A 21,802-nucleotide genomic window follows, 5' to 3' on the forward strand; every position below is an offset into this window, starting at 1 on the left:
GCAAGTTAAACATATGCCATGACGTCATGTTGGAGTTTGAATCCGAGCCAAGTCCACTCAGACTCCCATCCAGGTGGTGCCTGTAAAATGAGTATCAATTAATTGGGTAGGATTAATGATTACTATAAACAGGGCCTAGAAACGACAGTAACTCTGCAGAGGCATACAATTGTATTTCAATGTTAAGGAATAAAACGAGGGTTCTCATTCTTTCAAATTGCCACAAATAGATACAACATTTTCTACACCATGACTGTACTGGTTGAGGGGTAGTGGCAAACCCTACTGAAGCAGCAATCACATGCAAACCCCAAATGAACCTATGTTTATCCCACCGGTACTTGCCACAAAAGCATTCAGCTTAATTTAGAGGCAATGGTAAATTATTTATGTAGCACTTCAAACAGTATTTAAGTGACAATATAACACAAGAAGTATCCCACTATAATTTAGAAGAATAGAATAATACTTAATAAATGATTTGACACCAAAAGGATAAAAATGAAATCAGTAGAACCGGAAACTTGCAATTTAAAATATTTAACTGCAGATAGTGCCTAAAAGCACAAAGCGCCAACTGTTGGTATCACAAATTCAATCTGACCATGAAGGAGTTCAGGCTGGATAATGGGACCAAATGAGACTTTCTGAACAAAGTACTTCACTTCAAATTGCGGTGCGTTACAAGATCCTGTGTGCAGGATGCGTCACAAAGTAACAGTTCTGCTAGGCTGCAGGCAGCGATCGAGGTCCTCCATTAAGAATGCATTATGCAGCAGCTATTCCAAGGAGTTGGGGCCTGTGATGTGAAGTCCGATGTCAAGGGCTTATGTGCTGCACCAGTTCAGAAAAGCTGTGATTTCCTACATCAGGGATGCATAGCTTAGAGTTGGTTATGGTGCCGGGCTGCGAGGTGATGGATTGTGCTACGTTGCTTCTCCTTGGACCACTGCTGTAATTGCAGAGCATCTTTAGGCCCTCTTACAAGGGTCCAGGACTGAGAGGGCACCACTTGGGGGCAAGACTCACGCAGACAGAATCTTGGTTCTGGGTTCAAAGTGGTTGGAGCCTTTTCTGTCCTTGAGGCTCTGATGAGGAGCCTAGCCAACATGCCCTTGGATTCACTCTTCTGGTCCTGGGTTCAAGATGCAGGTCCAGTCCTTTTCACACAGGCAGCAGGGCAGCAGAGTAGCAGTCTTTCTTGCAGCAGAGCAGCACAGCGGTCCTTCTGAGGCTTCCACAGGTCCAGAGGTGAAGAGTTGGAGCAAGGCAAAATGTTTTGAGGTATGACCACCTTATGGTTGACAAGTCTAACAATGACTCTTCACTCTAGGAGTGGGTGAAACTCATTGAGTTTTACTCTGCAGAATTCCACAGAGTTACAGAAAAACTCAGCAAGATTCCACAGAATTCTGCCATGTGGCGAAAAATATGCAATGTGCTCTGCAATTTATTACTGGCAGCTTGTTCAGCACTGAAAATCAGCAGAAATGGCACCATGTGTTGATCAACAGTGAGCAGCCGTTTGAGTTAATTTTACTGCTGCTCCAGTAGAAAATCTATTGAGCAGCAGCAAACTTATTGATCGACAGCCCTCTGATCAGGATCACTCACAAAAGGGCCGGCTTTAGTGCTGATGGCACCCGGTGCAACAATTTCCTTTGTGGCCTTCCGTTCCCCCAATGACCTTCTCTGCAGATTCCCTGACTACAACCTGGCAAAAGTGCCCTCATCTCTCCATAGTCCCTCTGTCACATACATTTTATTCATTTTCAAGTGCTGGTTATGGTGGCTTTATGAATCCACCCTGCTATCCACATTAAATACAGATCTGTTCTTTGCAGCAGGGATATTAAACTCTGGGGTACTTTATGGCGAGTCAAAACTTCCACTAGAAAAAACTCTGATCTCTCTCTCTCTAGTAGGAACATTAACCACCAGTTATCTTGACTGTTTTTATTCCTGTCTGGAAGCTGGATGCACAAGGAAAACTGCAGCAAGTGTATTTAAATCATAAGGTTTTGCCCAAAACACAGCCCCCTCTCTTGAGCTCAATGCACCTTTCAAGGTCAGCGCCCAGTGTGGCTGCACCAGTCACACTACCCTAAAGCCGGCCCTGACTCTTGAATGCCGGCAGCCCCCCACATTAGAAAATCCAGCTAGGGGTTGCCAAATCTCACCTGCCCGCATGCATATTCTAGAGACTCACAAAAGAAAAATTCTGCCACGCAGGATTTAGCGGTTGTTAGAAATTGGGTCTCTAGCTGGCATAGGTATGATTCCTGTCCAAGTAGCGACCACAATCCTAGTCAGGGTAAGTCACCCTCTGGTAGCTTGGCACAGAACAGGCAGGCTTAACTCAGGAGGCAAAGTGCAAAATATTTGTGAAACACTTACAACAGTAACACAGTGAAAACACCACACCAAATTAATCCACACCAGGATAGAAAGACAGACCTAAATTTGATGAACAAAATAAAACCAGAAGAGCAAAAATCAAATAAGTAGAACTTAAGATATGAAATTTTGAAGAATATAGAAACTTAAATCTCCAACCAGGGCTACCTGGTCGCACTAGACAGGGGTAAATCCAAACGTTCAGGCTGACCATGATTGAGCATGGGCCAGCTACAGGGACCAACCTTGTCCCACTGAAAAAGTACCTTGTATGGAAGATTTTGTCAACTTAGAAGATCCTATGTGAGGAGCGGGGGTGGGGGTGGCAATGTGAAGGAGATGCATTGGTTCCGATTCACACAGTCGGAGATGCATCATCATTGAGCCTCGCAGTTGCTGATGCGGTGTCCTCGAGGTACGGTGCCGAACACTTTACAATGAATGTGGTGCTTTATTGTCAATCGGCACAGCTGGCAGTGCAAAGGAAATGAGTTGGGGCAGAGGGCGTTGCGAAGGTTCCGAGTCGCACAGTGGGTGCCGCATTGTCTTTGCCCTCAGCGGCGATGCGTCATTATCGAGAAAGGATGCAGTATTTCCGATTGGCACAGTGACAGCAATACATGGGTTTCTGTAGATAACAGTTGCAGAACTCACTCCCAAGGGCCCAAGTTGTAATTGGCACCACTTGGCAAAACAGGACTCACAGTAGGGAGACTGCAGCAGCTGTAGCAGAGGAAAATGAAGTCTTTGACATCCCTCAGATTTCAGAACAGGAGGCAAGACCTCAAGCCCTTGGATCTTTCTGGGGATGTACAGATGCAGGTCCAGTCTTTCTCACTCCCAGGCAGGGAGGGCAGCAGACAGCATGGCGGACACATCAAAGAAGGAGTCCAGCAAAGTCTATCAGAGCTCCAGCAGAGTGACAGCCCCTTTAGCATCACAGCACTCCTTTTGCCTGGCAGAGTGTCCTCAGGTTCAGTAATGTACTGATTTGGAGGTGTTTGGGATCCAGTACTTATTCCCAGTTCTGCCATTGAAGTGGGGGAGACTTCAAAGAGAGGCAATTGAAGTGCACTAAGTCCCTGCTCTTCCTTCCCTGGCTCCAGCTATACTACAGGTGGTAAAGCAGCCCTTTGTGAGGGCTTATGATCCAGCCTTTTCAGGTGTGTCAGCTCCTCCCTACCATCCTGCCCAGGATAATCAATCAATACGTTAATGGCACATCAGGATCTGGATGGCCCATCAGGCACATCTAGCTTCCTTTATGTGTGGCTGTCTAGATGGAATGCACAAGAGTCCAGCTGTCATCTACTCAGACGTGTATTCAGGGACAGGCAGAGGCACAGAATTGGTTAAAGTAATAACATGCCTACTTTCTAAACATAGCATTTTCCAGCGTGCAACTTAAAATTGAACTTTAACAAAAGTTGCAGTTTTAAATTGTGAGTCCAGAGATACAAAGCTTGAAATATCTATCTGAGACCAAATATAAATTACACTTATTGTATGTGCTAGGGCAACCCCAATGTTAACCTATGAGAGATAAAGGCCTTGCAGTAGTGAAAAACAAAGTAAAAAATTTGTCACTGCCTGGACATCGATGTTGTCCAGGGCCTACTTTAGGGGCAACTTATATATATTAAAAAAGAGGGTCTGGCCTGGCAAGAGGGTTAACTTGCCAGGTCGATATGGCAGTTTAAAACTGCATACAGGCTCTGCAGTGGCAGGCTTGAGTCATGTGAATAGGGCCACTGAAGTGGGTGGCACAATCAATGCTGCAGCTGTACTAGTAGTAGCATTTAATTTATAGGCCCTGGGCACATAAAGGGCGCTTTCTTAGGGACTTATACGAAAATTAAATATGCCTATGTGGATAAAACAAACAAAACAAATTCAGCAAAAAGGGGAGGAGGAAGGTAAAACGTTTGGGGATGACCCTGCAGAAATGGTGAAGTACAACAGCGGAATTTGGCTAGAACTCTGCGTTACAAAGTAACGTAGAGTTGGCAAAATTCTCCCAATTTCGAGGGTGGAACAGAACACTAATCCCATCCCTAATTTACCGACAAATAATTACACATTTTTCAGTAGTTTCCATGGAAAACATAAGTTAGTTCTATTATCTATTTATTTGTTATCTTGACAATGCAGTTACATGATTGTAATTGCAACAAATATTACAGATGTTATTAGTAAGATTCTTCCTAAAAGTTTCTTTGGGCTTACCTAAGAATATTTGGTATATTTCTTTTTAAACAGCGGCTGAACTTCACTAACATGGAAATCATCATGAAAATGTCTTTGCTAATTGCCATGATCCATTAATTTTTATGCAGTTAAAACATTGTACAGCTTGTATTGAGTTTGACAATAACGCTTCACTGCAAAACCTTTTTTCTAGCTGCAAGATCTGACCCCCAACAGCAGCGTCCATATCAAGGAGTCCGTGTGAAAGAACCAGTGAAAGAATTACTGAAGAGGAAACGAGGGACTTTGAGCAATGCAAGCTGCTTCAATATTCCTGATGCAGTCCCAGCACCCACAGTAAGATCAGTGAAAGTTATTTGAGAAAATCTTGTATCTGGCAAAGTCTTCATTTTATCCAGTGCAGAAAGTTAAATGGATGACCATTTCTTACACAGACTTTACCCTACGTACAGATCTGCCCCCAAGTCAAACTAACCAAATGAACTTTTGAGCTCCAAATTTTAAAGGATTTTATTATAGCTTGCAGAGGAGGAAATTCAGGTTCTTAAAGGCTTATAATGAGGGATAGGGCATTTAACAACTGGCATCACCTGAGGCAGAACGGCTAATAGGTTATTTGAATATTCCACCTATTGAGGATAGAATGTTTGAAAGGGAGAAACAGAAAGACAGATATTGGAATGTTGGAGCAGAAAGCCTTGACAAGCAATTATTGGTCCTGAGGCACTACATTGTCTCCAATGGAGCTCCATAATTCAAATGTTCTTTTATGTTCATAACATTCATAAATGTAGAAAAAGTTACTTTGCCAATTTGTTGCTTAAAATACCACCATCCTTCTAGTAATCTGAGACTTAGACAAATTTTTCCTAGCCTGCCAGACTCTGCAGTCTGTTTAATTGGTAGTTTAATTGGTCCACAAACATTTGTACAGCACACATCTTTCAGAGACAAATTCACAAAGCTCCTACAAAGTTCTTAGTGAGATGTTCATCCATGCTTAGAAGCTTCTTCATGTGAGATATTCAAGACTATTGATATTTTTCTCTGGGTTACATACAGGCAGAACATATATATGTTCATTGTAGCATCTTGAAGGTAAGTGCACTAGAGCCCTCATGTTTCTGAGCAGACTATGAACAGGACGTACCCATTGGATTAGAAGTGCTGAGGTGTGGTGTGATTTAATGCACAGCATGTTAGTGAATGACGATGAATAAAGTAACATTTGAATATAGCTCCTGTGTGGCATTATTCATGTGTAATTTGTATGCTCCAGAGTTGAGGAAGATGCTACACCTGGCAATAAGTAGGGGCTGCATGCTCTGAAGAGACAATAATGCTCTCCTTGAGAGTTTGAAACAAAACGGCAAACTGTGCATGCCTACCACATGTGCCCAAAATCAAATTAGACTGGTCTGCGACTGGCATATGTGGAGTCACAGGTCTGCTCCAGCCCTTGCAGGGCCATGGAAGAGATAGAGTACCCTGCAAAGGAGCATGTTTCAAAACACCCACCAAACCTACTGAGGAAGTGATTGATAGAGACACTGCATCATGCATCAAATACAGAATAATTATTCAGAGGAAGCAAGAAATATCAGTTTTATCAACAAGGTACTGAAGACAGAAAATGTACTCACTGTCAAGGGTGAATAAGGTACCCAGCGATGCACACTCTTCCCGTGACCTCTGCTTGAAGAAGTTGTCTGTGCCACTCTGCATGCTCAAAGCTGTCTGAACAGCATTGCTCTTAATGACGTCAGAAGGGACTGCGAAAAATAATGTGAATATGTTCCTGAAGCCACCACTACCTTTCAATACTTCCAAAAAGCAAAACATCTGTGCCTGGTGGACTGCGTGGATTGAAATATTCAACAACTTCATAGATGCACTAGAGGAAGAGGACAACAAGATCATCAAATATGTAAACAAACTTGCAGGTGATAGAGTGAAATAAAGAAACTCTCATGGGCTGATGTGAAATTGTACCTAAAGGTAAGAAAAGCCTTAGTGGCTTTTCCGCAACTTTACTGACAAAGAAGCCATGTGCCTCAGAATCATTGATGGCTTCCTTTTGGACCCATTTAGAAGGCGCATGGTAATAGAAACACACAGTCTGCAGAAAATGCTGATGGATGCAAGAGCAGACAAATAAGCAGATCAACAAGCTGCTGACTTGCAAGCAGGAATGGCACACCATGAATCGGTGTTACAGTGAAAAGTAAGCACAAGCATAAACAGGACACACACAGGCTGACATCTTCAAAGTAAAGAAAACCATGTTTCTGATGTGGATTTTCATTTCTCCCTGTAGGCAAATGTCACACCATGGGACTAATTTTCAAAGGTTGTGGAAGAAAGAACCACTTCATAACTGTGTTCCGGGCCAAAGAAAATTTGAATGTGTCATGAAGGCAAGAGAAAATGGGTGTGAAAACTTTCCAGAAGCATTTGCTCTACACCCATAAAACCAAAAAGTAACATCAGTTACGACAAATAGAAACCAGGCAAAATCAATGATCATCGAGCTCATCATACAAAGATTTGCCAACGTCACTATCAAGCACCAACGAAGAAGATGAATGTGCACTGATTATATCCACCAAAAGATGGCTTGCACATGTGGGGTTAGCTGTCTGTAAAGAGGATCATAATTTAAAGAAAGTTCACCAGAGCGGCAAACGTCATTTGGACACTGTTCAAGATAAAGGTAAATGATCACCCAATAACCTTCAGTATAGACAGTGGTGCTTCAATTAATATCATGCCAATAAAAACGTTTAACAAGCTTTTCTCCTGTACCTCACCTCTTTCCACCAGGCACAAAGGTATGTACTTGGGCTGCTTCAGACCCACTGCAAAGCCAAGGGCTGTTCTTCGTGACAATACAAAAAGACATTGGTGCAAATACCCATTCACCTTCTATAAGGAACTTTGTTGAGTGCTTGTTTACTCAGCTTTGCCATCACCACTGATAGGGTACTGACATCCCTCAACTACTCTGTGTCTAATCGGAAATTACAAGCCAATTCCTGTTGCTGTTCCATGGCCTTTTAATAGTCAAGAAAATGAAAGTACAGCTTTATATTAATGCAGACATTCACCCTGTTACTCAGTGGCACCCCAGAGTTGTTTTCCATTTACAAGAAGCTGTAGAGAAAGATTTGGAAGCCCTCTTAAAACATGACATCATTGAAAGCTCCACAAGTCCCACTCTATGTCTTTCACCAATAGTAGTAGTTCCAAAAAAGTAGAGTAGCAGAGCGGTGTGCAATTGTGTTGATATGTGCCAGGAAAACAAAGCCATTGAGAGGGAGAGACATCCTGGTCCACACATAGCAGACATGATCATGCAATTGAAAAAAGCTCCTCCTACCCCTCAAAAAATGTCACCCTGGTGAGATCCTTTTTAAGCCTGGTCAGTTATTGCTCAAAAGATATCTGCAACTTTGCTACTGTGATTGCTCCACTGAGAGAGTTGACTAAGCACAATGTACCCTTCCAGTGGTCTCCAGATCACCATCAGAGTTTCAAATACATTAAACATGCAATTGAGAATGCAATGGAAATGGCCTACATTGACCTCAAGTTACATACTGTCAGTGAGACCGGATCCTCGGGGTTTGCGCCTGTTCCCAATATGTCCACTTCTTGGCAGCTCCAAACTCTACTAGCCGTTACAGCACAGAGTTAAAGAATGGCCAAGCAGGGGATGGGGTTTAGGTTGGGAACAGCGGGGAAGGAGACCTGTGGAAGTAAGAGTTAAGAATACAATAGCAAGGATGAATCGCGCACACTGTTGCTGATTCAACCATCAAGATTCAAATGCCTGAAAATGATCGCACACTCTGCCGATCCGAACTGCAAGGGTTAATTGCCAAGAATGAATTTCGCACTCACTGTTGCCTATTCAACCATCAAGATCCAAATGCCTCAAAATAATCGCGCACTCTGCCGATCCAAAATGCAAGGGTTAAGTGCCAAGAGTAAACCACACACACAGTAAAATCACAAAGCCAAAAAGTCAAAAGTTTATAGAAAATGGAGTAGAGGTCTGTCCCGAACTCCGCCTTACCGCCCTGCTTGAAGATCAGCAAGATAATGAGGACAGGGCCAGGAAATGTCCAATTAGGCCTCCGGAACAGGAACTGTGGAAAATGCTGCTGCTCTACACCAGGACCTCTGAATAGTGAGCACGTGGAGCTGGGCTGGGTTCCTTAAATAAACCCATGCCCCGCCCACATGCCACACCCTAGCCAGGCTGAAGGAAAGGCTTGCAAATAAACAAGCTTGAAAATGAACAATACCTTACAAACATTATTAAAGACATGTCAAGATAAATACCTGTAATGCAAAAAGTTAGTATGTAATATCCACACACAATGCATGAATTACTACATTGCATAAGGTTTGTCATTCTGCATTACCCTGCCCATAGAGTGCGCACTGTCCTGGTGTTGACACATACTGAAATAATGATTGATGTGATGCCAGTTGGGCTACGTGCAATCCTTGCTCAATACAGTGGTCATCCAAATGCTCCAAGGCACACTGTTGCCTATGCCAGTTGAAGCCTGTCTGGTACAGAAGGTGCTTACTCTCAACCAGAGAGGGAGATATTGGCTGTGGAGTGGGCCTGCAAACACTTTCATGTGCTCCTCTATGGAAAATGATTTACCATCATTGACCACAGGCATTGCTTAAACTTTTTTGGAAGACGAAGGATAAGATACCTCCTTGCATAGAGAGGTGAGGGTTAAGACTTCAAGAATATGACTATGGAATTGTACACAAATCAGCAGACTATGTTTCATGAGTGCTGCTGTATTGTTGCAGTCCAAAATCCAAGACAGCTGAGGCCTATCTCAACTTTATTGTGCATTCCAGCACACCAGCAGCTTTATCTGTGGAACAGATTTTTTCTGCAACCAATGCAGACAAAGACATGAATGTAATCAATGAACTGATTACCACACAATCGTGGAGGCGAAAGATCTGACCCTGGCCAATGATGTTGAATTCCAAAAAATCAAGGACGTTTAGGATGAGTTAGCAGTCACTCGAGAAGGTTAAGAGGTTCGAGAATTGTCATACCTGGAAAAACTCAGACATCAGGTCATCGAGCTGGCCCATGAAGGACTCAGTGGAGTTGTGACCACTAAAAGAGCACTAATAGATTGAGCGTGGTTCCCTCCACCAGATCAGGGGGTCAAGAAAGAGGTGAAGACATGCCACATTTGCCACAGTCTATCACCAAAAGTGACGCAACATCCAGTAACAGTGTCTCATCTTCCTGCCCATGCTTGGGAGAGAGTTGCTGTTGACTGTTTTTGGCCTTTAGGAAATTGACACCATCTCATAGTAGTCATGGACAAATGTTTACGCTTCTCTTTGTAAAAGATGTATCCTCGACGATCCATGATAAAGCCATGAAACAACTTGATGACATTTTTGCAACATGGGGCATTCCTGAAATTCTCAAATTTGATAATTCCCCATCCTTTAACAGCAATGATTTCAAAGAATTCCTTGTCTATCTCAATGTCAAACACCAACAGAGTATGCCTCTCTTGGTCTTAAGCCAAAGAGGTAGTTGAAAGATTCCTGGACACCCTCAAGAGAGTTATTCATCAAACGACCATGGAGGGAATAGGTTTGAACCACGCTATGTGTCAGGCCCTTCGAGCCTATTGATCAACTCCTCACTCCACAACTGATGAGAGTCCAGCCATCTTGCTATTTGGGAAGGATATCAAAATGAAACTATCTCAATGGACTCCAGATCGATGAGTGAATACTGACAAGATTCCAGATACTGACACAGCTTGAAAGCGAAAAATGGAAACATATGCAGATCAGTGTCACCATGCCCAAGAGATAGTTTTTGACAAAGGAGAAACAGAAATGGAAACTGACACTCCTTTCACTACTACTACTTTACAGGTTGTGCAGTGCAAAGCACATATGGTGACAGCACACTGTCCTGGACAATCCACCACTCAGGACACCTCATATTTCAAACACCTTCCGAGACACTCATCGAGGCCTGAAATTGTACGTGAAACCACCCTGCCAGCTGGTCAAGCTCAGGAGCCTGAGTCTATGGTGCTGTCATCCAATCCAGGTGAACCTCATCTTGAGCCACCCAAGCTGGCAGACAAGCAAGAGTGCCTTGCCTATTAATTGAGAAAATGTCATCTTGGTGTTGTTACCACTTTTCATTTAACAAAGGGTGAGATGTGGCATCTTGAAGGTATGTGCACTAGAGCCCTCATGTTTCTGGGTAGACTTTGAACAGGAAGTACACAATGGAAGGGAGGTAATAGGGTGTGGTTAACAGAATGTATGAAGTAATGCACAGTACATGAGTGAACGACAATGAATAAATTATTGTTTGAATGCAGCTCCTGTGTGGCGTTGTTCATGTGCATCCTCCAGGGATGGGGAACATGTTACATTCATTGTTGTCTAAAGCAGCATAATGCTAGCCATACATTCTCTATTTGTGCGTTCTCTTTCAAAATTTATGAAAAGTGACTGTGAGGGGATCTGCCAATTTAAGGACACATTTACCAAAGTTTTGTTTTGCCCTTGCACCACGCAGGGTAATGCAAGGCTGATGCAAAACCATGATGAGATTTACCAACCCAAGCAAAGCCACCTTGATTGGCCCTGTGGTGCTTAGTAAATCTGGAGTAACGGTCGCTGCCTTGAATAACTCTGTCCCAGGGAGGCATTTCATGTGTGGAACGTTCCGATGGTGGAGCATTCCCACATATCCACCCATGGATCTTGGTGCATTCCTAGATTTATCATGAGTGGTAGACATTGGAATATGTCAAAATGCTACACCTCCCCAGGGTTAGTGTAATGAGGAGAAATATCTTCATTTCTCATATTTTCTTTCTTTTTCTATGTGTGCTGCATGCCACAGAACATGTAGAACAGGAAAACCCCTCAAAGGATTGTTTTTGTGCAGACATGCAACATTTCTACCCTCTCTCTTTCAAGTAGCGCAGAGCAGCAAGATATGCTGCTTTGCTCTGGTACAAGAATAAATGATAAATATGGCCCATAGTGTTTATAGTAAATGCTGTTGTCATTATTACAGATTGTGTTTTTCTCTGTGACAAAGCTATGCTTCCTAAGCATATGTGTCAATAGTTTGGGTGTGCAAAACACAAATGATCCACTCAAATGGTTAACATGTTCCACTGTAAATGGTGGGATCTGCAGTTTCCATCCTTAAAGCTGGAATACAAAGCATGGACATTAGGCAAAGGACACAAGTTAATACTTCATGAATTAACTCTGAGCAGGCCTTATTCTGTTGATGTGTTTAGTGAGAGCTCCAACACGTGGTTGGATTATATTTAGGAGAGAATGTAAAGGTTATAATCATCGATACAAAGCAATACTACTGAGCATAGATATTTAAGGTATGTTTTGTATTATACTATGTTAGTAATTTATTGTCTTGGTAGATGATGGATTAGTGAGTGGGTCAACAGTAAAGGAAGGCAAAATAACTAATATTGCTTACTGCTTTGATTTGTAATTAGCACTAACCTGAACAATTGGAAAAGAGCCCAAATTTACTAGCCAAAATGTTTGCTCTATGTATACACTAATGTAATCAACTATGGTCTAGACTTACTAATGCTTTGCACTGCATTTTCATCACAAAAGTGACAAAAATCTGGCACAAAGTGTTGAGGTGGGATTTACCATCTAACAAAAATCAGGATTTGTTTTGGAAAGTACTCCAAAGTAATGCAAAGTTGTGCTGTTTGCTCCTTTAGACTACTTTCCGTCCAGTGGAATTTCATGAGTGGCATGTAGGTGATCCCTCACTACTGCAAATGGGTTTGATGCATATCCCTATCTACTAACATTTGTAGTCAAGGATTTGTGCAAAAATATTATGCCATCTAGGGGCAGGCATAATGAGGAGGAGTATTTTTATTTCTCCTTTTTCTTCCAATGTTGCATGTGTGCTACTTTGTACAGAACACATACAAAGTTGGAAAAGTCTCAAAGAATAGTTTTTGTACTGGAAGCGTCCCCTTCCACAAATGCTATGCTTTCAAGAATGCAGACACCTATGCAGTAGTGCTCAATGGTGTGTACTTTGGGGCATGGAGAGAAAAAATGCACCAATCGCAATAGATATGGTGCATATTCTCACTCTCCCTTTGGTTGCCGCTCTGCCTTTGATCAAACATAATAATAAATCTGGACCCTGATCTCAACTGTCTGTTAGAAGGCTGCAGGAAAAGGTACTTAAATGTGAAATGGATGCAGTAGGAGAGGTGGCCAATACGAAGAGCTTTATATACTTAGACAAACTCACAAGATTTTCACAAATGCAACATGATTTCCTAATTCGTAAGAAATGAAGTACATTTTAGAATTAATGTATCACATTTTTGTGTGAAACGAATCTTCTTTATACCACATAATCCAGAAGCCTTGGAGGAAGACAGCAACAAAATTGTTGCTGATTTACTATACAGAAAAATAGATCAGCATAAATCAAATGGAATTAGTTCTGATTACAGATGTGTAAGAGACAAGTCAAGGAAAATGGATTATATACAAGGAAAATAGATTACCTTTCAGATTGGGGAGCATAAACTTGGCTCTAGAATCTGGAGACATGTGTAATTGATTAGGTCTCAGAAGGCCGATCTTCTTTAAACACAGGTGGCTCCTACAGTATTCTGTGAATTTTGATCCAGAGTTATCGTGACGTTTGTGTACCAAATCTCACATAAAATCACTTCTGCTCACACTGGATAACCTTTGTTCATCACTGCCTTTTTCTTCTTTGCTTTAGGTTACGCTACCCCATCAATCAATTCCAGGATATTCAACCATTGGTAAAAATCAACCCCTTTGTATTATTTTCAATCTTGTTTGGAATGAGATTCAAATTATTTCTCACGGTTATTAACTCTTGCCTATCTGTCTGCTTATATTAGACCCACACTGCATTGATTTAGCTGTAACAACATCTCAACTTCCGATGACCGATGAAGGAGGTCTGTACACGGGATGGATTTCTCAACCATCTTCTGGTACTCTACAGCCTTTGGCCCAATGGGCGGCATGTACAGATTACACTTCTCATGAAATGGTCAGCTGCCCTTATACAGGTGACGTATATGTTCAGCCAATGTGCCCCACCTACACTGTGGTTGGATCATCGTCTGTGCTGACTTATGCTTCACAGCCGCTCCTGACAAATTTTGCGGTAAGAGGTATTCTACTGGCATTATGATTTGAATGTTTGGTATGTATTGGTTGCATTGCTATGGACCCTTCAGTGATCGAAAATGAATGCCATTATAGAGAATTGGTGGACAACTACTATTGGTATTGTATATTAAGTCTATATTAAATGGGAGCCTGAAGACCCTGTTCAAAACCTGTCTCTAATTCCTGAATACAGTCTAGATGCAGCATCTGCAGTCACCTTTAATAATGAAGTGATAAAGGTGCTCAACTGCAATAAGTTATTAAAGTTAAGTCAGGGCATCACAATGCCTTCTGCCAGAGTCAACAACCAATGTGAAAGGCAGGTTGCAAAGCATAATTACAGCTAAGTTTAAACAACAAAAACAAGAACAGTTTTTTTCTTCTGATCTCTTTCCTAAAACCAACACTGATCAGTAGAAAGGAGATATTTATGGCAACATATTTATTTTTTGCAGGCTAAAGGTCATTACTGTATGGTGTAATACTTGTACAAATTGTGCACATTCTGATAAAGCATTATTTTAACCTAACATCAAACTGATTCTAATATTTGTTTTACAACAAATTGCTAACTGCTTTTTGATGTGGTTAATTTCGCACTGCAGACTCTACTTTTATTCATAAAGTTTGCAGCCGTACTATCAAATTCATATGAAATAGCTAGACACCAAGGCCTTAAGCGGCTTGTGGGGAGTGTGATTGTGTGACCATCTATTTAACAGAACAGATGCCCTCTAATGTACATTAAATAGATTCTGTTTGTAACCTTGGAATTTCATGACCTTATAAAGGAACTCGGCCTTCATTCTTGTTCCTCTGTATGGTCACAGAGCCTCTTGATAATTTGCAACACCTTTACAATCTACTACTTGGAGTTATGTTATCCCATGTATCAAGCAAACAGTTATTTACTGCAATAAGGATTATTTACCAGCAGCAGGGGGGGAAATAATAAAACATTTCAATATTCCGTGAGTGCCCTTGTTTTGCCTCAAGGAGTACATCCATGCCATTTTTCATTATTTGCAGAAATGATTAATGTGTACACAATACAGCTAACTCCAAAATGTTTATGTAGTCATTGGTTACCTTGAAAATATAGTCAGGGCTTCATGGAGCCATGTTGGAGACCGAAGTACTGGATAATGAGCCTGAATGAGCATTATGGCTTACGAAGAATGAGACACATCCCACCAGTAAAATTGAGGATGGGGGCTTTTGGCTTAGGGCGATGAGGAGGTGATAATTCCCCAATACTGAGAGAATGGACTACACCCTGTACGCAGGTATGGTCGGGCAGATTTTGTGTAGCTCTGATATCTAAAGTAAAGTAACCAGGCTCGTCTGCATTTCATACTTTTGAACGTTACCTTGGACTGCAATGACATCACAAAAGGTGCTTATCCTGCTAACACAGATAATGTCAGTTCTCATATATTTGTTTGTTGCCGTCCTTAGCAATATCGTATTAGGGCCTGAATGCATTTTATGATAAGTATATTGTGTTTGAACAAGACGGAGAACTCCATAACAAGAGCATCAGCCCCTATATTCACACAAGTGCAGGTAAATCAATTATGACAAATGCTTCTAAAACTAAACAGTAACGCATTGCAGTGTACAGTTCATGGAGGAGGTTACTGTAAATGATGCCCCACGTCCCACTAATACCACCTTCATCATTAAAAATGCGGTATGAAAAACATAGACACAATATGAAAAGAAGTCTTATTTATTCATTGCATCCACAGAAATGAGTGCTGCTTCTATAGTTAACTACACTTGACCCCTTTACTGCATCTTAAAGAATGCAAGTGGAGGGTCAAAACAACTGGTACTTCTTACCTACAGGCAGCATTATTGCTAGAACATGGAAATGAAGTATTCACATCTATGCAAAAGCGACGCCCTTCGAGCGGCGTCGATCACGACGTGGTGCAGCGACTTCCACGGAGTCGTGGACTTCAGCGGGGCTGCAGCGGCGTTGGGCCTGCGAAGGTCATCGTGTTATGATTATTAATGATTCGCTATTATTACGGGCCAATGTCACTTTTGACTATTTCAAACTACCCGTAGTCCGTTTTTGTTGTCAGTGACCACGGGAGCCGATGTCGGCTTCCGGGTCCCGCGGATCTGTTTCTTTTGAAAAGACCCGACCAGACGCTGCGCCCGTGTTTGGAGGACGCGCGTCAGACGGGTAGGTGATACTGCCTACACACGGATACCTAAAGTAAGTCCTGGCGCAATCGAGAGATCAAAGTCTGGGTTTTTTTCACTTTAATCATTCCCCGATTTTTTTCTGATACACAATACCGTCGCGGGCTTAGGTTTTTCCATTGGGTTTGTTTGACATAGATTAAGCGAAGGATAATACACTTGTTCCTAATTCAATATCATACTGTTAATTCAGTATGACGGCCGGTATTTTCCCGATATAATTTTGTTTGAGATCAATAATTCATCAAACAGCATTGTTGTGTTTGACAAGAGAAAGGTGACATTTGAGAACTTTACACGAGTAGTTTGTTTCCTTAAATTCCCTTCATTTAAGACTGTACCTAGGCATCTAGAACCATGGTTGGTATTATTAATATAATTAGACTCATTGCGAGTAGAGTGTCTATTGAACTTATTGTGTCATGGCTTTTTCTATATGATTATTAATCCACTGAATTTTAGGTCCTATTTCTGACAAGCGATCCTTATTGAACCCTATTCTGAAATTGGGGATGGTAAGCAGAATCATTTTTTTAAATTTTATCACATGAGTGTTTGCTTTTGAGCACTTCTAGTTAGTAAATGCACTATATATAAAAAAAAATTGTGACTGTATTCTCACTCACGTTGATTTATCATGGTTTTTGTTTACATTTATCTAGGGTAACTTTATCTTACGAGTTGAACTGAGTAAGTGAAAAAACTTTTACTACTTCAAGTTTAGTTTTTTGGGGAAGTTTTTTGTCCTGATGAAGCGTCACTGGATCCGGCTGGACCACCTAGACGCGAAACATGTAGACTTAGTTGAGTGAGTTTCCACAATTGGTTTTCTCCTCCTTCAAATCGTGTGAGTAGGTGACCATTACATTCACCTAGTACTCCTCTCTTGCGTTTTTAATCTTGGTCCCCATCATATCAATTGCTGATTAAATCAATGATTCATGGTCTGTGACGGGGAACCAATTTTAATGATTTTTCCTTTTCTCTCCATCAACACTTGGGTGCCAAATACTGGGTACTCACTTTGAATTTTTCTCTTGTGCTACTATTTGAGCATTTTGGTTTAGAGCACCCCATCGGGGGAGCCCGTCAGGCATTGCAGCACCAGCCTGATGAGGAGCTTTCCCAATGATGATGCCAGTCATCCAGTGTGATGCATGAGGGTTCTTGCTCCTGGAATATTTGGATCGCACCCAGTATTTTCCTATGAATAGAGTCTTTTTGGAACAGTGTACTTCTTTATATTTGAATGGTCTCTCCAGAGACTCCAGGTGCTGGCAGAGCGAAGTCTTTACTGTCCCTGAGACTTCAAACAACAGGAGGCAAGCTCTAAATCAAGCCCTTGGAGAATTCTTCACAAGATGGAAGGGAAACAAACTCCAGTCTTTGCCCTCTTACTCTGGCAGAAGCAGCAACTGAAGGGTAGCTCCACAAAGCACAGTCACAGGCAGGGCAGGACATCTCCTCAGCTCTTCAGCTCTTCTCCTGGCAGAGGTTCCTCTTGTTTCCAGAAGTGTTCTAAAGTCTGTGGTTTTTGGTGCCCTTCTTATACCCAATGTCCCCTTTGAAGTAGGTCTACTTCAAAGTAAAATCTCTGTTGAATGTGAAATCCTGCCCAGGCCAGGCCCCAGACACTCACCAGGGGGTAGGAGACTGCATTGTGTGAGGACAGGCACAGCACTTTCAGGTGTAAGTGACCACTCCTCCCCTCTTTCCTAGTACAGATGGCTCATCAGGAAATGCTGACTACACCCCAGCTCCTTTTGTGTCACTGTCTAGTGTGAGGTGCAACCAGCCCAACTGTCAAACTGAGCTAGACAGGGAATTCAAAAACAGGCAGAGTCACAGAAATGGTATAAGCAAGAAAATGCTCGCTTTCTCAAACTGGATTTTTCAAACGCACAATCTTAAAATCAACTTTACTAAAAGATGTATTTTTGAATTGTGAGGTCAGAGACCCCATACTCCGCCTGTCCATCCACTCCCAAAGGGAATCTGCACTTTAATCAGATTTAAAGGTAGCCCCTATGTTAACCTATGAGAGGGACAGGCCTTGCAACAGTGAAAAACAAATTAGGCAATATTTCACTGTCAGGACATATAAAACACATTACTATATGTCCTACCTTAACCATACAATGCACCCTGGCCTTGGGGTTACCTAGGGCCTACCTTAGGGGTGCCTTACATGTAAGAAAAGGGAAGGTTTAGGCCTGGCAAGTGGGTACACTTGCCAAGTCGAATTTACAGTTAAAACTGCACACACAGACACTACAGTGGCAGGTCTGAGACATGATTACAGAGCTACTCAAGTGGGTGGCACAAACAGTGCTGCAGGCCCCCTGGTAGCATTTGATTTACAGACCCTCGCACCTCTAGTGCACTTTACTAGGGACTTACTAGTAAATCAAATATGCCAATCATGTATAAACCAATTACATACAATTTACACAGAGAGCATATGCACTTTAGCACAGGTTAGCAGTGGTAAAGTGCTCAGAGTTCAAAAGCCAACAGCGACAGGTAAAAAGAAAATAGGAAGCAGGGGGCAAAAAAAGTGGGGATGACCCTGCAAAAAGGGCAATTTCCAACAATCACCTACTACACCTAACAAACAAGTAATACATTGTGGCTTCCCCATCACTAATGAGGAACTAAAAATCAGTATATCTCAGACCAACAGAGACCCAGTGCCTGTCAGGACTATCGAAACAACATTACATCTACGATACAGCAGATGGTGATACATCAACTCCTCCGTAGGCACAATGAATGATGAGAAACTAATGAAAATTGTATCAGGTACAATTAATTTATGTTAAATAAAGTGGCATAGAGAAGCTCATTACAAATTATCCAGGAGGCATCAACCCCCTATGCAGCACTGATACTATCACCCTCAAGATTCTGAATATGCTTTTTCTATATGGGATAAAGACAGACCAGTTCTATTCCTTGTTTTGGACCTATCCACGACCGTGACATAATTTAAATTTAAGGGGGATGTGGATCCTCAGTCAACAAGTTGGGTTTTCAACGTGGGTTCATAGACTATTTTTGCAATTTCCTAAGCAGCATTGATCAGTAGCTTTGGATAGGAAAAACAAGATCAAGCCCCGCCAAAGTTTCCAGGGTTGCCCATAACAATTCCATATTAGGTCCCACAGTTTTCAGTCTGTCTATGAAAACTCCAGGAAGTATCCTGGATGTGTACCAATATTCTTATGCTTTATCTAAGAAATATCATTATTATTTTTCAATACCAAAAAATACAAATAAATGAAACCTAGCCTGCCTAACTAAATTCAGCTGGGTTTGACTAATCACTCTCAATTCAAACAAAACGAATAGCCTCCTTGCTTGATCGAAGCACAACTATGGAAGCCTTAATTAACCAAACAGTGAAATTGATAGTGTAATCTTCATGTTCTAATGGGAATAAAATATCTCATTCAATCCAGTCAATTTCAAAAACTGCAATTTGGGACAAATATTTGCTTACACCAAGCCAGATACTACTGTGCTTGTGGTCCTGCCACTGCCCATAGTAACCCAACTACATGTTGTTTTCCATTCAGTAGTTAAATTTACTTTCAGTGCATTAAACTTCCACCGCTCCACATTAGTAATCGAAAGCACACACACTGACATCTTTCTGGTGAGCTGCAAGGCTGTAAGATGTTTTCAAAGCTGGATGGGTCACAATTGAAAAGCTCTAAAAAGTGTTTAGCTAATATGTTCGAAGTATTACGCTTTACTTTCTTTCACACACACACACACGCACACACACACACACACATGTATGTTTGCTCACTTCTCACCATATTTATGAGCAAGTCACACAGTGCAGTAAGTTACCTTACTGCGGTAAGTTACCTTGCTGTGATGCACTGTGTGACAGGGAAAGGGCAGGAATGTGCTGTATTTAAGGCAATATGGCGAATTCCTGTCCTTTACCCTGTGTTGGCTCACAATGGGCTGCCTAGCGCCAAAGCAGACAGTCTTGTGCCATGGTGCAAGGGTGCCTGCGGTGCATGCAGGATTGTTTTTGTGCAGGTAGGTATACCTTCCTGCACAAAAACAATGCTAAGAGACTTTTTCCGCTTTCTACGTGTGCGGCAAAATGTAGCACATATAGAAAGAGAAAAAAATTAGGAGAAATAAAGATATTTCTCGTTATGCCTCTCGTGGAAGGTGTATCTTTTTGACACATTCCCAGTTTACCAGGTTTTGTAAATATGGAAGTGCATCAAAAGGCATGAGGGTTCCATGGAAACACCCCCTTGATGTAGAGTAACCAATGCAGCAATTTGCCCTTGTTATATTACTTGAGAATTATGAAACCACACATGGTCATGCAAGGTGGTCTTACAAGGTTTCATAAATCCCACTTTTCATTTGCTTCGGTCTTCCACCACGTTGCATGGTGCAAGAGCGATGCAAAATGGCTAATAAATATGCTCCCAAGTTCACCTGTATGAAGCAATATGGGGCTCAATTAAAGATTTATGCTAAGGTTGATTTTTTGGTTCACAGAGCACCCCGCCTGTAGGGTCTTCACTGACTCCCCATTATCTTGAGTTACCTTTTACTTAACTCGTCTTTACTACAGAGCTGTCCGTTTGGGTGCACACTCATCCATATAGACCTTATTACACCTCTCTGGAGCCTGAAGAGGACAGAGTAGGAGTAGGAATGTATTGGAACATGGAAGGCTCTCAACCAACCCTTTTCAGAATAGATTTTCAGCCTCAGCTTGAAATACCCTAAAATGGAGCTGTACTGTTCTAATGTGAGAGGCTAAAAATGTCCTCCTAGACAGCTGGATGCAACCTTTGTCTTAACATAGTTTCACTAACTATAACTTGTGTTGTACGTTAACTATAACTCGCACCATCGCCATGCACTGCTAATTACCACAGATATTACAGCACTCATGACAACTTTTATAACGTTATTAAAAATATTGATGAAACATTAGCAGTCACATTATTGAAAAGAAAACTGTGCATGGCGCAGTGTGCGTTGTAGTTATCTTAGGCAGTAAGTTATAGTTACTTCAAATAACTATAACTATAATGGCTGAATTTTTATGGTTTTGTGTGTGTAAATTCAGAAAATAACTATAACGTCCCAGTGTCCTTTGTTTTTTTCAGTGAATTTCTGATATATTTATAAATATATATACATATATATATATAAAATACAGGTAGATACAACGCTTTTTAAGCAGTAAAGTGATATGTATAAATGGATCATCTCCTAGAAGAAGTATCCCAAACCTATTCTAAATTAAATTTAGTGTAAGTGGCAACAGAGTTCCATGCCACTACTCAGTACAATTCCTGGAACTCTTTAACAGCTAAGACAAATTATTCCTTTAGTCTGGTGACACTTTAACTTATATTTATAGGGGATTGGCGTAGGGCAGCACCACAAGTTTTCTTGCTGAGATGCCCTACACCAATGTGAAAGGGCAGCAATGTATTGTATTTATGAAATACGTTGCGTTCCTGTCCTTTCCCCCTGTACTGGTGCACAATTGGCTGCCTAGCACCAGCACAGGCACCCTTGCACCATGGTACATTGGTGCCGGTGTTGCATGCAGGATTTGTTTTGTTATGCCTGCTGTGGAGAGGGGTAAGCTTTTGGTACTGCCCCAGATGTGCATGATTTTGTAACTCTGGAGCATGTTCAAAACTCTTAGGTGTTTCAT

The 21,802-nt window shown here is 41.6% G+C and overlaps 1 protein-coding gene across 1 annotated transcript in view; it reads left to right on the forward strand.

Annotated features, from left to right (window-relative positions):
• Positions 1-21,802, forward strand: part of POU2AF1 (POU class 2 homeobox associating factor 1) — a 251,504-nt gene that overhangs the window by 223,343 nt on the left and 6,359 nt on the right. Inside the window, exons 2-4 of the mRNA XM_069225019.1 lie at positions 4,799-4,941; positions 13,448-13,490; positions 13,593-13,864. Coding sequence (XP_069081120.1) covers positions 4,799-4,941; positions 13,448-13,490; positions 13,593-13,864 — 458 coding nt within the window. The remainder of the gene's footprint in view (positions 1-4,798; positions 4,942-13,447; positions 13,491-13,592; positions 13,865-21,802) is intronic.

The sequence above is a fragment of the Pleurodeles waltl genome, chromosome 3_1, assembly GCF_031143425.1.
Source record: "Pleurodeles waltl isolate 20211129_DDA chromosome 3_1, aPleWal1.hap1.20221129, whole genome shotgun sequence".
In the NCBI taxonomy this organism is placed as follows: Eukaryota; Metazoa; Chordata; class Amphibia; order Caudata; family Salamandridae; genus Pleurodeles; species Pleurodeles waltl.